At 34.0% G+C, this 16997-nt stretch overlaps 3 protein-coding genes across 4 annotated transcripts; 1 reads left to right on the forward strand and 2 right to left on the reverse strand.

Moving 5' to 3' along the window:
* Nucleotides 1–6993: 6993 nt before the first annotated feature.
* On the forward strand, nucleotides 6994–11346 carry LOC107270585 (hydroxypyruvate reductase). Its single transcript, XM_015745718.2, has 7 exons — nucleotides 6994–7133; nucleotides 7831–8000; nucleotides 9160–9311; nucleotides 9387–9739; nucleotides 9841–10059; nucleotides 10160–10591; nucleotides 10703–11346. Exons 2-7 carry the CDS (start codon nucleotides 7866–7868, stop codon nucleotides 10945–10947), a joined length of 1536 nt encoding a protein of 511 aa, XP_015601204.1. The 5' UTR covers nucleotides 6994–7133; nucleotides 7831–7865; the 3' UTR covers nucleotides 10948–11346.
* Nucleotides 11347–11694: 348 nt separating this feature from the next.
* On the reverse strand, nucleotides 11695–13487 carry LOC107270590 (cation-dependent mannose-6-phosphate receptor). Its single transcript, XM_015745732.2, has 5 exons — nucleotides 13241–13487; nucleotides 12900–13014; nucleotides 12631–12840; nucleotides 12355–12564; nucleotides 11695–12282 (listed from the first exon to the last, which is right to left on the reverse strand). The coding sequence occupies exons 1-5, from the start codon at nucleotides 13387–13389 to the stop codon at nucleotides 12226–12228; spliced, it is 741 nt and encodes a 246-aa protein (XP_015601218.1). The 5' UTR covers nucleotides 13390–13487; the 3' UTR covers nucleotides 11695–12225.
* A 132-nt stretch (nucleotides 13488–13619) lies between these two features.
* On the reverse strand, nucleotides 13620–16663 carry LOC107270586 (DEAD-box helicase Dbp80). 2 transcript variants are annotated; one of them, XM_015745720.2, is made up of 8 exons: nucleotides 16511–16663; nucleotides 15745–15950; nucleotides 15570–15662; nucleotides 15287–15504; nucleotides 15021–15198; nucleotides 14685–14922; nucleotides 14436–14598; nucleotides 13620–14360 (listed from the first exon to the last, which is right to left on the reverse strand). In XM_015745720.2, the coding sequence occupies exons 1-8, from the start codon at nucleotides 16532–16534 to the stop codon at nucleotides 14107–14109; spliced, it is 1374 nt and encodes a 457-aa protein (XP_015601206.1). In that variant the 5' UTR covers nucleotides 16535–16663; the 3' UTR covers nucleotides 13620–14106. The 2 variants fall into 2 exon arrangements, with proteins under 2 accessions (XP_015601206.1, XP_015601205.1); XM_015745719.2 differs by lacking the exon at nucleotides 16511–16663 and adding an exon at nucleotides 16194–16379.
* Nucleotides 16664–16997: the final 334 nt, after the last annotated feature.

A 16997-nucleotide genomic window follows, 5' to 3' on the forward strand; every position in this document is an offset into this window, starting at 1 on the left:
TCCCTTGGTAAGATGGTGAAATTCATTGAAGTGTCTTCAGTGTTCCTGTCAACGTTAAAATATATATAAATATTAGCTTAACGCTTTAAATCCTAAGATAAGAAGATTGTATTTTGTAAAGTAAAGAGGTTCTCACGAGTGAGTATCTCTTGTGTATCGATCAGTTAAGATTTTTTTTACTACAATAAGAATAAAGAGCAGACTTGAATTCCCGACGACTCGTATCTCATTGATAACTTTGGAGATCCTCCTATATTAGTTTATATCGCCTATTTCCGCCTATTCGTTATATCGCCGTTATATCGCGTTATATCGCCTATTTCATCCCTACTATCTCATTGTTGACTTAACAAATTTCCAAAAAGAAAATCCTCAAGCATTCATGCTCTTATTTGCGTGGGGATAAATGAATAATGAAAATGGGGTAGGCAAAAGTAATAAGAAAATAAAGATTAAATGTTAATCAGGAGGCGAAAGCTTGATGATTTCTGAAATTTAAGAGTTCAGATATCAATGCACCACAGTAATCCCCATCGTGGAGTCATTCGATACTCTTGGAGTAGAAGGTACTGTTGGATCGTGATATGAAACAACCCCAATCAGGAGAAGTCTTCGCTTTTTCAAAAGAGAATACGATACATTAGGCTAGCAGTTCTTCAAGACAATGATATTATCCAGAATCGATAAAACGCCTAACGTGACTCCTTAGAAGTTACCTTTCTACCTCTCAAACGTGTACAAGGGAGCCAATCAATATATTTCCAGAGGGATTTCGATTGTCGATATTGAATCAATTATTAATGAAGACATATATCAAATTACCAGGTACAGAAGCAATTATGAAACAACACTTGAAGTACCTCGTGTATAAAGATTTTTTCAGAGAGAAAAAACAAGCTGACGATAACGAAAGGAATTGAATGGTAAGTTTTCTTGTAGAAAACAGACAAATTTCTGACATTCAGGGTAATCCTGAAATAACGTCTGACACGTAGTCTGAGTAGTAAATACCAAAGTATGAGTATAAAGTAAATGCAACTGTGTACAGAAAGGTGTAACGTGCATACAGAAAACAGTGGAGTAAAATCAGACAGTACAAATAACATGCTGACTATGTCATAAATTATATTTATCCACCAGATTTTCCAAGTTTCTCCTAAAGTTCCTGCAGAGGCTGTACACCGTGCTATATAATTCGACCTGCTTGTCCGATTAGTGTACCCAAATGCTTCGCGGGGATGCCGTGGATTTTGTTTGATGAAAATCAGACTGGAGCTTAGAAAGAATGGAAGATCTCGCGAATGAGGATAATGGAAACGGAAGTGTGAAACTTTTTGGACATCTGCTTACTAAGACTTCAGATGGAAGAATGCGCCAAGTTACAAGGCGTTTTCAAGAAGATGCATATATCTAGGAAGTTTATAAAGATGAAAAAGACGTCGATCAGATTTGATTCGGCCTATTTTTCTCAGCAACCTCATTTTCCTATGAGTATTCGCGATAATTTATATTTTACATATATTTATACATATAATATATTACAGTATAGAAGGTAACTATGATTTTCACCTAAATTACCATCTCCTTCTTCCGGTGCTGAATGAAAGTTCAGCCGAGAGTTTTAAGTAATTAAAATTTTCCAATTAACCAGGAAGACATTCTCTTATCTGCTTCTATTCTACTTGTATAATTGCATTAATTTCGCAGCAAAGCACCACGAAGAATTTTATTGCTATTCGCAAATTTAATAAAAAAAAAAAAGAATACGAATTTGGGGATATCATCGTGTATAAAGGCAATTGCAGTGATATCAGGTCCGGTAATTAATTTTACCAAAAAAAATTGTACCTGGAAAGTATATCGGAATGAGAAAATAATTTTCGGTACAATTAGAATATCGAAAATATGATAACATTGAACGACAGTAGTTTCCAATCTATCCCGACATTTGCAAAGGGACCTAGGCTGATCTTGTAATTCTACGATAGCACGTACAAAATTGAACCCGTACACAGGTAAGCTATACAATTATTCCAGGTACTTAAAAAAAAAAGTGTAAAATAATTTTTTGTCAACCCCTTCAACGTGAACAATCTCATAAAAATCCTATAATTTTTTTTTACAATTTTCAATTTCCTCATTAACGAATGACTATCAACCGTACATATTTGTCTTATAATAGTCAATATACGTACAGGCGCCGCAATTAATCATGCATTGTATTATACATTCTACATCATGTCTGATACAGCTCAACTGTATGGAAAATTCATCAAGGGTGAATTCCTCTCGATCACTCAGTGTATGTGGAATCATAAAAACGACTGAGTTCTTCTGAAGAGAAAAGGTGTAATAAAACTAGGAGTTCTGCTTTAAGTTCGATTTCCACTCGAGCGCTGCCAGGATCGTTACAATTATCCTACGATACGTGCAGAGAACTAACGTGGAAGGTAACCGTGAAATGAAGTAGCTACTTCTATCTGTTCGCAACTCACTATCAGCTTAATCATCGATTATTACCTAAAGAAAAAAGAACAAACGTTAGCTACAGATTTTCATCTATTTTCGTCCACTTATCGATTTACATAGATATTACTTCGTGTACAGGCATTTAACCAGTACATGGAATATTTTTGTAATATTATTTAATTTTATTCTTCATGTATTGCAAACATGATTTTAAGATGTATAATGGTTGGTTATGTATTTTCTTATAAAAAATACCATCTGTTGGAACGCAGTATATCAATTTGACAAATGATTCTATCGAGCGAAACTGTCAAGCTGGGCTAATGAGGTGGTATAAACATCTTTTTATTGTTCGGTCGATCTTGTCTACTAAGAATCAACGAGCCAAAAAAATTTGAAAAAAATTGAAACAACGATAGGATAATACATACAACTGTATTATATATTACATACTTTCGAGGTCCTTTTGTGTTACTTGGATTATTGTACCGAAAAATGAAATTCCCATTAATAAATAATTTATTTATGCATTCTTTAGTGCTGGTTATGTATTTATTATATGTATTTACTTATTTTACGAGAAACAAATTTTTTACTAATTAGTTAGTTGTAAGTTTTGCGAATGGAAAATTTTTAAATGTATTTTTCTTATTGACTTTTAATCATCGTAATAAGCCAGGGAATATTGATAGAAGAAAATGATTTAAGATTTTTTTTGTTTATAGTGATAATTTTTGCTGCATTCGCAATCAATTGACTTTTCTCATCTATTCGGAACGGAAACCAAGAATCTGGATCTGACATTTAATTTGGGCATGGATTGTACCCCATTGCCAATGCAAAAATTTTTAGTAAAATTATCAGACTAAAAGCTGGCAACAAAAGCCGCCATTGTAAACGGACGCCTAGTATCGCACCATAAAAATGCGACGTGACACTTGTACAATGAAAGCTGCCCCTTCGCATCGATGCGTATCGACTTGTCCGAAATGAGATTTTCGATGTATTTCAATGGCGAACCGGAAATGCGTTTAACGAAAAAAAAATGAATGGACCATCTCGTTTTATGAATTTCTACTAAAATAATAAATGGACATAAACGTATGTTAGTAAAAAGAAATTTTCATAGCTATCCGGATACAGGAATACCTCTGGCTTCTACGATGCATGTAAAATCTTATAGAGAAAAGTGTCATAAACCATAACACACATTTAAAAAAATTTTAAGTATCTACTCACATAGCTGGTAAACTATCGTTAATGGATGTATCTCGATATCAATAATAAAGAACGAAATATTCTTACACATTTACGGGATTTATATTCAACGTGCTGACGTCGAACACGTGACCGTTTTATCGTAGTATCATTCGTCTTATCTATCGAGGTCTGTAATTCCGTATGGCAGATCCAGCTAAAACCGGCAACACTTAACGCCATCCTATAAAAAACTGAATGTTGTACGTTGCTTGCGTCTCTTTATTATCCATTATATTATCGCCTCGTCAAAATATTCAAGCACGCGCTATTTTATTCGAAAGTTGTCCATTTAATTGTTTTTCTTTTATTTAATCTTTTTTAACAACATTTTTATTGAACATGGCACCTAAACGTTTCCATTCAATAATCTTATTTTGCTAGGCCAAGTAGCTTTGGTATAAGTTTCTATATTGCTGAGTGCATCGTTGCTGCAAGTCTACTTTATCATTATTCAGCAGACATCGGGTAACAGTAACAATAGAGAAGTAACGACTGTTCAATCTATCAAGCCATTGATAACTGTGTTCACAAGATACCGGAGTCATTTCTTCTTGTGAAATTCTGATACTTCTCCTGCTTCTGTTTAACCGATAAGAATAAATTGTTATTCATGAATTTTGGAAAATAAAAAAATATCGTAAGAGAGAGAGGAAAAAAAATCCAAAGGGCATAATAAAAAATGCAACCTTTCGTACTACCATCGTCACGGTAGTTCCTTAGTAGTAGAATCGAAAATTTAAAAAAATAAAACTATCAAAACGCTAGAAATGATAATTGCATTTCTTTTTAAAAATTTTCTCCAGTCTTCCTCTCATCTCAAGTCCAACAGAAAATCCGCTTCTCAAGAAAACCTTTAACTAGTTTTCAACAGAAATGTAAGGGTTAAAGTTCGTAAAAGCAACGTCCCAGCATCCAATGAAGATTGTTACCAACTGTAATTAAGAAAGCGTCTACGTATATATTTTATGACTGTCTGCTCCACGTGATACACTCTATCTCGTAGAATTTCCTTATTTTTTATTTGTGTTATCACCTTGTTATGATTACGTATACTATGAAGAGGTTAAAACTAACAGGCATTGCTGAGCTGCTGGTGGTCGATTGTGATAACGTAATCGGCACTATCCAAAACTGTGTAAGTCTTTGCTGGCTGTCAGTACGTTTCAATAATAGATTGCAACAACCAGTCATACGTTCGTATTAGATATGGCTAACAAAATACGGTAGCCGCGTTTCAAAAGAATTTCCGCAGACTGGATAAATAAGGGAATTGACGTCATTAACGATGCAATATTACGGACTTTACATTCAATAACGAACCTTCGAGCAACGTTAGATAAATTCATTTAGTTTCTTTTCCCCGTTTGACGAGCTCAAACGAATTTTAGGCGAAATAAAACATTCTTTCGAGAGAGTCAATAGTTTCATTGGACATCCCGAGTTAACGTAGACATTAATAAATGAAAATACATTATTATATTTGTCGATTAAGTATATTTCTTAATTCACTTAATATAAAATCTATAATTTATTAATTAAATTAATTTATTATATTAATAATATTTTTAGTACGTAGTCCCCGACGGAACCGAACTGGGTGCATGTATTTAGAGGGTGATCTTGTTTTTCACTTGAATCTTCAACTTTGCTTTTTCTGTAATCAAAATTCTTACTTAACGATCAGTAACATCGCAGAGTATCATTACGCAAATTGTTTTTTTCCGTCTGATAAGCCCAATAAGATAATTCGTTGCTGGGGGCCTCCTGTTTTCAATACTCCAAACAGATATTGTAATGATAAACGGTTTTCGAACAGGAAAATTCCATTTGCTAATGAGATGCGATACAGTGTGGCAATTCTGCTTTAACTGGAATAATATCCTTGGCGTAAGTATTGCATAGCGTCGGACCCCCAGCAAAAATTGCAACACAGCATATTGGATGATCCCCGCGAAGAAAATATTCCAGGGGCACGTGGTAACATGCGTAGGAGGGTACGATAGTAAGCATATACCAAGATTGACTAACCTTATCAGAGTCGGCCATTAATGTTCTCCCGTGGAAGCAATTTTTTTTACATTTTGCAACACATACGGATGAAGCCTGTTATCGCACGATCCCCACGCTGACTTTTATTATCGCCATAACAGCATTTAAAATATTCAGGACGAGGGCTTATCCAAAGGATTATTTAGATTGGATCACATTCGATTCTGTTGTTGTACCTGTTTTTAACAAGTTTTTTCGGTCGGTTCTTCCTATCCTTCTCTTTCGATTTTCACTGAAAATCCTTCAGAAAATCCTCGTGGAATTTACACAGTGAATGTAATTCGTATAGGCAGATACTGATGCAGATGCACCTTTTGATTGGATGGTAGGTGTATTGGATGCACCGTTGCACTGAACCCGTATCTCATTAAATTCTCACAGTTTACCCTCGAAAAACAAACGCCGGGAACTCCAGTGACAAAAATAAACGAGTTTGATTGAAAGTTTTAAAAACACTTTACAAATATATATATTTATTTACGAGATCCTTTATACATATACGAGAAAAAAGAGAAATACCACGAAAATGATCGCATCAAATGTGAAATTATTTACATAAATACCGATTGAGCCGTACATTTCTCGCCTGATAAGTCGTGCCATGAAAAAAGAAACATTCAAAGAAAATTTTTAAAGTAGACGTATGAATATAACTACTTGAATCGAAATTCAGATCAACAACCGTCTACGGTCTGTAATATAGAATTATCTGCTATTATCTACGTAATGTGTATGAACGGTCATGGTCAATTAATCGAATTAATCGGATACTGATGCAAGCCATCAATTTAGTATTATAAGGCCACAGATCGATGTATGTTTGTGTAGAATGAATTTCGAAATTGGGATTAAAAGTCGTTAAATATAAAAATCGCAATTCTGAATTAATATCAATACTTATAAAATGACGAGGGACACCGAAAATAAAAAATTGGATGCAACTACTTGATAGTATTATTCATAAAATATATTTTCAGTAATATCATTTTTAATTATATGTCGAATAGTGTGTGAGAATGATATATATAGATATACTAATAGAATAGTTAATTTGTAACTATCATAAGGACTCCTGCAATGCATAAATTTGGTAAACAATATACGTTGCGACAGAAAGACGCTTCTAATACGCATCCGAAAATTAATATATCGCAGCAAACAATCAAGAATACAAAAAACGAGTCTTTATTATAAGCAATGTGAACTTGTCTCGCGTAGTGGGGCGTCTGGTATAAATAAGCAGACGCCGTAGATACAGACAGTTCAGAGTCATATACGGTGCTCGCGTGGTGATAAGGTTATATTTGGAGTCTGGTAGCAAGTGGTTTAAAGAATTTATCTAGAAGATAACGAAGGTAATTAACACATTTATTCATTTAACAACGATATCCATTGATCATATCAAAATAGCGTACTTGTATTAACAATTTCAATAATGTGTTCGTTTCTCAGTTTGAAAATATTTTGTAGGCTATGTGAATATGTAGATGACATTTTCAACTTCGTTTACATTATTTAATATTATTAGCCTCCGTCGAGACGCCTTTTGTACAAATAATATTTTCATTTTCATTCGAGATAAACCCAAGTTTTCACGGCTATGCACGACACTCAGTTTATGTAAATATACGTTGACAAAACAATTTCGAGGCTAACGTCTGCTTAGGAGCCGACGATAATCCGTAATATATATTCGTAGTTATTCCGTACGGTGGTTATACGTTGTTATTGGACCAAAATGATTTACTTAAAGAAATAACTGCAAGGTTAAAAACTGGTTTCACTTCGTATCGTCCTATGCATTTTAGCCTTGAACCTAGCCTAACACGAAATATGGCTTTGTATAGAAGCCATTGACTTTTCCGTTAAACAATGTTCTCATGCACACGCCATTGTCGTCCATCATAGCTGAAAACTTCATATAACGTTAATAAATTGCATTCATGACGGACCTGTAACAATGCTTTTAACAATATCCACACACGTTATCCTTTTATCCAATATACATATATATATATATATAAGTTATCACAAGGAGATCCTTTTTTTCAGTTTCATATCAAAGAAATATCAATTAGGACGAAAAAATGCCTATCCCCCTGAGGAGTGTTCTCATCAGCGACGCCGTCGACGAGTCTTGCGCCGCTTTATTGGTCAGTCATGGAATATCAGTTACGCAGAAAGTAAAAATGAGCAAGGAGGAACTTCTGCAGGAAATACAGGTATCCATGAAAGCCGGTTTTATAAAAAAAAAGAATAGAATGAAAACACAAGCCAGACACGTGTACAAGGAGAGAGTATAAAATGGCGATACAAATTACAGCGTTCCTTTATGAAGTAGGTTAGGTAGCAGTTGATAGAATTAACATTTGCTACTAGTTTAATGATTGCGTTACGTGCAGGACAGTTCCATACAAAAATGTCACGCGTTGTATTCACCGTTTTAACTTTTATTTCTGGTTTTTCTTTCTCTATATCTCTCTGTCTTCTTATCGTACTCGTATCTCACTTCAGACTAGTCTAGCAATACATAAATCTGGTTATAAGCAGTTGACTGATTAGCAGAACCTGGTTATGTGGGTCGTTGCACTCTTTCTCCTTTTTCACTGTAGTGCAGAATCCCGATTACCTCTCTCTTTGGCGATAGATTATAAAACTGCACTTTATTCGCTGATGCGCATGCGCAATTGCTCTACAGCGAATGGTGCTAGAAACGTCTACTCAACCACTGTAACTGTGGCGATAGCTTCTGAGGGTCGTTAAGGATGCAAAGTAGAGCTATTTTAAACGCTCGCAATTTTTAATGATTTTCGAAAAATTCCCTTTTATTGGCAATACTCAACTGACGTTAAATTGCAGGGTAACATCGTTTCGATTAACGGCATTCTATAAAATGCAATGCAATCTCACAATATCGATACAGAACAACGTACGCACGTCGGGGAAACTATAAAGAGACTGTTATAATGGTGTTTATCACATTAAAACAAGTTTCACGACATTCAAGAGAGATTTCCGAGAGTTCACGATCCTCCTTCCGCCACCCCTCAGTTGAATTCTCTACTATTTTCAACTGACTATTGAATTGTAAATCAAATTCATGCATTCCTCAGTACGGCACGTGTAACTCGTTCGCTTTCAATAAAATCGTTTTAGATATTCGAAAGACGAAATATTCAGCAAGAACGTGATGAATAAATATGATGACCTTGGAAATTTCAATAGTGCATTAGTAGCAGGAGCATACTGTGGCTGAAAAATATAACCGAGTTTTCTCGCTTAAATGCATTAGAGTACACGCAGTAAATGACCATATACATATACCTACACGTTCGTATCATCTCAAAACTCAATATCAACTTTATTTTTCTTTTATTGTAGAAACACGATGGCCTCATAGTAAGATCGGAGACTAAGGTTACTGCGGATTTACTCGACGCAGCACCAAATCTTCGAATTGTCGGACGCGCCGGAACTGGGGTCGACAATATCGACTTAGATGCCACAGTTCGTAAAGGGATCTACGTCCTCAAGTAAGCGTCATTCGAATTGGATATCATTCATTAATTGATAGAGGATTAATTCGTGTCCTTCATCAATGTCCATAGCACTCCCGGTGGTAATAGTATCAGTGCCTGTGAGATGACCTGTGCCCTCATCACCTCTTTAGCAAGAAACGTCGCTCAAGCTGCCCAATCCTTGAAAGAAGGTCGCTGGGATCGTAAACTCTATTCAGGAAATGAACTTTTTGGCAAGACTCTTGCTGTACTGGGATTTGGACGAATCGGAAGAGAAGTGGCCCATAGAATGCAATCATATGGAATGAAGATCATTGCATTTGATCCTATGACATCTGTAGAATCTGCTAAGGAAGTTGGAGTTGATTTGTTGAGTTTGGATGAAATTTGGCCGTTGGCGGATTACATTACCGTACATACACCCTTAATACCCGAGACTATAAGTACGCATTTTTTAATTGGTGTTAAAATGATATGGTTGTGCTTATAGCTGTAATATTTGCACAGAAAAATACGATTGCTTATTATGTTCGTTCTTTTTTAGATTTAATTAACGCTAGCGTTCTGGCTAAATGCAAAAAAGGTGTACGCGTGATCAATGTTGCTCGGGGTGGTATTGTGGACGAGAATGCTCTCTTGGAGTCAATAAAGTCTGGACATTGCGGTGGTGCTGCTCTAGACGTCTTCGTTCAGGAGCCGCCAAAGGATCCTATTCAATGGGAATTAATTAAACATCCCAAGGTCATTCCCACTCCACATCTTGGTAAGCGATCATTCATATGTATACAGCATAAGGTATCTGGTACCATATTTAAGATTCAATTGAAGGAATATAAATGATAAATCTCTGTTATTATCAACAGGAGCTAGTACGGCTGAAGCACAACAACGTGTTGCGGTGGAGATAGCTGAACAATTTTTGGCTTTGTCCGGAATATCAACTAAATATACCGTGACAGGTCTCGTAAACAGTCCTATGTTATCTGCTGCACTTTCGGAGGAAAATGCACCGTGGGTTGAACTCTCAAAGAAATTAGGTCAACTTGCTGGCAAGTTCCTGAAGAAAAACAAAGGTGCCGCCGTAGAAATTGTGACTGTTGGCAAGGAACTTGTTTCCAAAAAGTTTATCCCCACTGCAGTATTGGTTGGCGTACTCACTGGGCAAACGAAAAACGGTTTGAACTTGGTGAATGCCGGAATTCTTGCTAACGAAAATGGCGTTCATCATAAGATTAGACACGAAGATGGGGATTGTAAAGCTGTGATTATTAGGGTGGGACAACATCAAGTAAAAGGTAAAGAATTTTTACATACATGAATTTAGAATGCGCATATAAATTCTTAAAAAATATATTTTATATGATACGATAACAGGTTTACAATCATGATCGTTTGTCTGTTTTTAGGTTCCGTTCGTGACAATGAACTTCTTTTGCTTTCCATTGACAATGCAGATTTCGCTAATGGCGTTGCACTACGTGACAATGTTACTCTTTACCATGGAAATACAGCCCAAGATTTGACCAATATTGTCACTACCCTATCTTCCAAGGGAGTGAACATCCACAGTCTAAATGCTAATAGTAACTGGTTTGTAGTTCAGACAAATCAAGAAGCCGCCATTGAGATTAATGGCATTGAAAATTTTTAACTTAGAAGAATGAATGGAGGAGAATGGATTTCCACCTGTATATGAAACAACCTGAATGAAATATGTTTATTAAGAAATTCAGTATTGCAAGTTTCTGACCAGAAAAAAGTAGAAGAAAGACAGTCTAATGTCTTTCATCGATATTAACTCTCATCATTCGCACGCCATTATTTATTTATCAGGTCACAATAAGTTTCCTGGAAAACAAGAATATTTTTACTGCTTAGGATCTTAATGCAGAAATCAACATTTATTACGTGCTTGAGACTTTTGTATAAAAGTTGTGAACGTCCAATTTCTGTACTAGCGTACTATCAGTTATACTTAGATAAAACAAGTTTATACGAATGTATATATTTTGTAGTACTCATTGTTGATAATAAAATTCGGTATATAAAATCTAAAGAATTATCTATATCGTGTTGTGTAACTGAAAAATACTCAGTTTTTCTTTTTTATTATAGAATATTTATTGTAATATACAAAAGTAATAACTAATTATTTAGAAACTAAGGTGCCTAGATTGGTTATAAAAAAATAGGTTGCATCGTAACCATAGAAAGACCTTTACAAACTTTCAAGGCTGAAGGGTAAAACTTGTATCCTTAATTATTATTGTACGTGTAATGTATACTGAAGAAGAAAATTTGATACTAGGACACCAAGTAATTTGGTAACAATGACTATGAAAATGTGTTCAGAACAGATCTTAAGAAGAAAAAAGAAATATACATCAGCCTTTAAAAGTTATTGCTTAATAGAACTTTAATGGAAAAAAAAAAAACAATTTGTAAAGCAATCATGTTATGCTAATTGCGTTAAATGACGCAGGGAAAAGATTTAAATCGTTCACGAAACTAAAGTACTGAATACATTAATCAACTGAAATAAAAGCAAGACTTCAAATAACGACAAATAATATGTATCATAAAGATTAATAAGTGGGTTATCGTATTACATCATCACTTTACCTTTTTACATATTTTTGACTTCATTGACTATTTATTCTGGTATCACTTTTTCATATACGGACTGACTCAATACCAAAATCATTAATATTAACACCAATTTCATTTGTATAAACTTTAAATTGACATGAATGACAGTTTTATAGCGTTTAATGTAATGCTACATTCCAGTGGATAAATTTCAATTACGAATATGGAAAAGATGGTAAAAAAGAACGAACTCAACAATACGATATCACTTATTATGTGAAAACACAGAATTATAAATTTGTCCACTAGCAGAATAATTGTCTTGACAAAAAATACTGCGTTATATACGATCGTAACTGTCTGCTTTGCATCCGCTGAACGTGAACGCAATACCATCCTGTAAATAGATAAAACGATTGTGTACATTCGTATTGAATATGATTCTTAATGTATAATTTCATATACTTACTCTAACAAGTGATGGAAAATCTGACCAAAAGGCATAATTTGGTAACATTTCCAATCCAGTCGCTCCTCTTAGAAATTTCATTGTCAAAGCTCCCCCAATTAAATATATTCCACTAAATATGAACAACAAAATTACTAAAAAGGAGCCAGTGGAAAGGCCTGTAGATACCATTTTAATTTTACATGTGTGTACTGACATTAACGTTAAGTGCTAAAAAAAAACATTTATTAGAAAATTTCCATTGTTATAAAATAAGTTTGGTATGATCTCACATACGTTCTTCTGTCCAAACTTTGGGTCGTGATTCATGACAAGTCTTGGATTTTCACAAGTTTCACAACAAATTAATCGAATATAAGTAATGTTCGATTCATGCTTCAGAACCAATGCAGTGTACGTCTCTATTCCTTGTACTTCCTCAAAAGTAGTTTCTTCAACAGTACCAAAATTATAGGTCTGATTTTGTATCTTTGAGTATGCACATAACTGTAGAAAATAAAATACTATTGCTTATATTCCACGATACACATTGTCTTTGTTCTTACCGATACTCCAGGACTTTTATTGCATTCTGAGTTCGTTGAAACGATGTTCATTACTATGTTACGACATGGTTGAAAGGCAAAAGTATAATTTGACACTGGAATTGATTTCAATGTGCTAAAAGTTAAAGATTATTTAAATTAATATAAGCATTAGATATTCTATACATGATGTCATTTTAACAACATACGAAACACGTCAATATGTATAAATAAATATTTATCAGTAGTCGTAGATGCGACGCAAAATCATAGCATATATAGAATGAATGATCTATTGAGATGTGGGTGAAAATTTGAAAGGTCGCGTGAGATAAACAGGTTAGAGAGTTGATAATACGCACTCGGTACTAAGACTTGATATATTATATCCCTCGCCGTTTGGGAAGACGCAAGTGCAACTACTCTGTTTGACACATTGCGAAGACGTGTGATCAATGGAAATTGCCAAAAACAGTGCAAAAACAGAAAAAGCTACATTGCCTAAAATCATTTTCGTGAAAAAATAATGACAATCAACTTGCTCTCATGGCATGGCTCTCGGCTCTCGCCATTCGTAAAAATGTCGCTGCTGTCGATTTCTAAAAGAGACTAAAAATTTTAAGAATAGAATTGAATAGGATGATGACAAATAATATATGTATGTATATATATGCAATAAGAGAATGAGGACTACGACATAATTGGATCCGTATATAAATCATCCTAATTTCAATACTGATATTATATGCAACTTAGAAAGTATTTTATTGCAAAGTATATACGAGAAATAACTCTTTAACACAGTATACGGTAACTTAGCGTTGAGAAATATGTATTGTATTATTAAGTAATTCTATTGGTTATCTTCTAAACGTTTTAGTCCGATGTTAAAATGATACTTTCTATTTGTTACAAAATTAAACGTTAAGCTTAGCTACATGTGGTATGTTAAACACAACAGAAACATTCAGGCAATAAAGATGTTAAATATAATTGAAAAAAATTAGAACTCTTGGGTGTTCATAATTATCACTATGTCCAGCATACAGAATAATTCTGACTTTCATAAGTTCTATATTGTTTGCAGTCTTACGAATTTGTCGTTTTCCATGTCAGAAACTAATATACAAATCAGAAAGTATAATTCTATAGTGGACCTTTTTAATTGTGAAGAATATACAGAACACCTTATTAAATATAAAAAATGTCTTTGTTTCTTCTTAAAGTATTAAGCTCCAATCTTTTCTATTTCATCCGCATCCTCTGCATCCAAGTATTGAATCTTCTTTCCGAAATGTTGTTCAATGTCTTTGCACAGTTGCATTGCATGAGATGAGTCTATAAGATTTATGGCAATTCCTGATTTGCCAAATCTTCCTGTCCTCCCTATTCTATGTAAGTAAGTCTCACAATCAGCCTGACGATTCTGATCCATTGGTAAGTCAAAATTCACAACAATAGTAACTTGCTCCACGTCGATTCCTAAAATATAAGATGATAACCGTGATATTTTAAGTGGGATTATTTTTAATAGAATATAAGTAATGTCACAATTACCTCTTGCTAATACATTTGTTGTGATCAGAACCTTTTCAAGACCAGCACGGAATCGATCCAAAACTGCGATTCTTTGTTCAACAGTCAAGTCGCCTGATAATACAGCCACTGCATGTCCATCTTTTGTCATCTTTTCCGCTAACCAACTAGCAGTTTTTCTTGTCTAATAACATTTGAATTTAATCACGTTATAGACTTTTAAGATAAGTTTTATATTTCACTATGGTTAAGCATGTGTCATAAACTTACGTGACAGAAAATTATTGCTTGCCCAATAGTGATAACGCCATAAATATTTGTAATAGCGTTATACTTCTCATCCATATTCTTACATTTGACATAGTACTGTTTAATATTATCCAAGCTTTCCTCTTCCTTCAGCAAACGTATTATTAAAGGATTACTAACTATTATTTCTGCGAATTCCATCACTGCAGTTTCGTACGTGGCAGAGAAGAACATCATTTGACATGTACGTGGAAGTAATCTAGAGTACAATAGAAATATGATAATTTGCCCTTAAATTTTTAGGTTTTAAATATGAATTTCGTAAGTAATAGTCTTTTAATAATTTCGAGAACTTACTTGTGAATACGGATACATTGATCTTGATGACCCTGAGTGGCGATCATGACATCAGCTTCATCCAGAACAAAGACAGAAATTTTTTTCAAATCAAAGAATCGAAACTTTATACCCCAATCCAAAACTTTTCCTGGAGTCCCTATTATAATGTGATCTGTAATCTTCGTTCCACGCGGTACTGAAATTTATTAATAATCCTTCATAACTATAAATTTGAATGGTTTAATGCTAATGTATTACATGTATTTGAAATTTTTAAGCATTACTTTCTTCCCCTCTGACGGCATACTTCAATTTTATTTCAGGACAAAACTGAGACATTTTTGCTGCCACTTCTCCAGTTTGAATAGCTAATTCGTATGTCGGTGATAAGCACAGTACTTGAGGATAATCTTTACTTGTATCCACTCTACTCAGCATAGCAAGTACAAATGCTGCTGTCTTTCCAGTACCAGACTGAGACTGTGCAATCATGTTCTGTGGCCTAATAACATTCAAAAAATTTTTATATATCTATTCAATATGTATTGACAAAATTTGTAAACTTACGGGTCAGCAAGTAGTGTAGGCAAAGCTGTCTCCTGAATTTTCGATGGTGTATTAAAGCCCATAGCATAGACTCCTTTTAACAGTTCTGGCTTTCTATAAGTTAAATAATTAATACTTAGTTCACAAAATTTTTCTGGATAAACTTGTATTGTGTTTACAATTAGGTGATACTGACAGATGAAGTGCTTCAAATGTTTTTATACTGTATAAAGGTGATGTAGGATCTCTTCTCTGGATTTCCAAATCTTTTGTGGTTTCCACCAATCCTTTGCGAATAATTTTTTGCAGAAGGGACTTCTCTGCAGGTGAAATTTGTTCTTCATCGCTCTTGGAATCACTAACAGCATCATTAACTGGAGTACCTATGTCTAGATTTGTGACCTAAAATAAGTAAAAAAACAATTGACATATGTAGTTTGAATCAAAACACTGCATATAAATTAAATAATAAAATAACTATACAAAAACATAAAGTACAGTAAACGAACAGAAATTTGTAATTTACGGTGCAATATTCAACAAATTTAGAAATTATTTAGGGGGAGTTAATACCGTAGTGATCTGTAAAAAGGTTATAGTTAATACGGTTATGCCGGTAGCACTCACTAACAATAAGAATATTACCTTTGAAGCTAAACTTTCTTGTTCGTCGGCATGTTTACCCCAGTCCACTTTGTTTGAAGTCATTGCATAAGTATTATTAAGCTTTAAAATGGAGTGAAATATATTTTTTTCGTTGATTCTATTATTTAGGAGAGCATACCGCCATTAGAAAATGTGGGATACGATGGTGCCGCCATATTAAAAAATGGATGGATAGATACAACATTCAAAATCATACAATATGACCGATTCGATGACTGATTCTGAATCTCCACGAAGCAAAAACCAAAATTGAATATGTTTCAAACTACATAACTAAATAGCAAAAAAACACTTACCTCAAACAAGTCGTATGGACGCATCTTACTTCTGTAACGTGAATAACCAGCGTTGACTGTACTACGTTCTATGTGCAGATTCCATTTATTTTATATCTTTTGTTTAGTTCATATCCATAAGCAATTAGCAATAGATAACTTCAGTAAATAAACAACTTTTAGCTTTTAATTATTTTATAAACTTCCATGAGAAAAGTAAAAACATTTGACTCTAACATTTAAAAACTCTATTTGAAATTCTTCAAAGACGGTTACCCGCACTTACAGTCATTAGGATACACATTTAAAATCTTTTTTGCACAACACAGTGTCTGTCTAATATTGGTTGTAGAAAGATTCAAATTCGTTCATTCCAATTTCACAAAACTATATAATTAATCCCAACGAATGTCAGCTTATTCCAGAAACAGTTTTTATCTTTTTCCATAAATTGCAAACAAAATGGAAGATATAATTTCTTAAGAAGCTGTTATATATTTTCAATTTT

Source organism: Cephus cinctus, unplaced genomic scaffold, assembly GCF_000341935.2.
Source record: "Cephus cinctus unplaced genomic scaffold, Ccin1 Ccin1_scaffold0805, whole genome shotgun sequence".
Lineage (NCBI taxonomy): Eukaryota > Metazoa > Arthropoda > Insecta > Hymenoptera > Cephidae > Cephus > Cephus cinctus.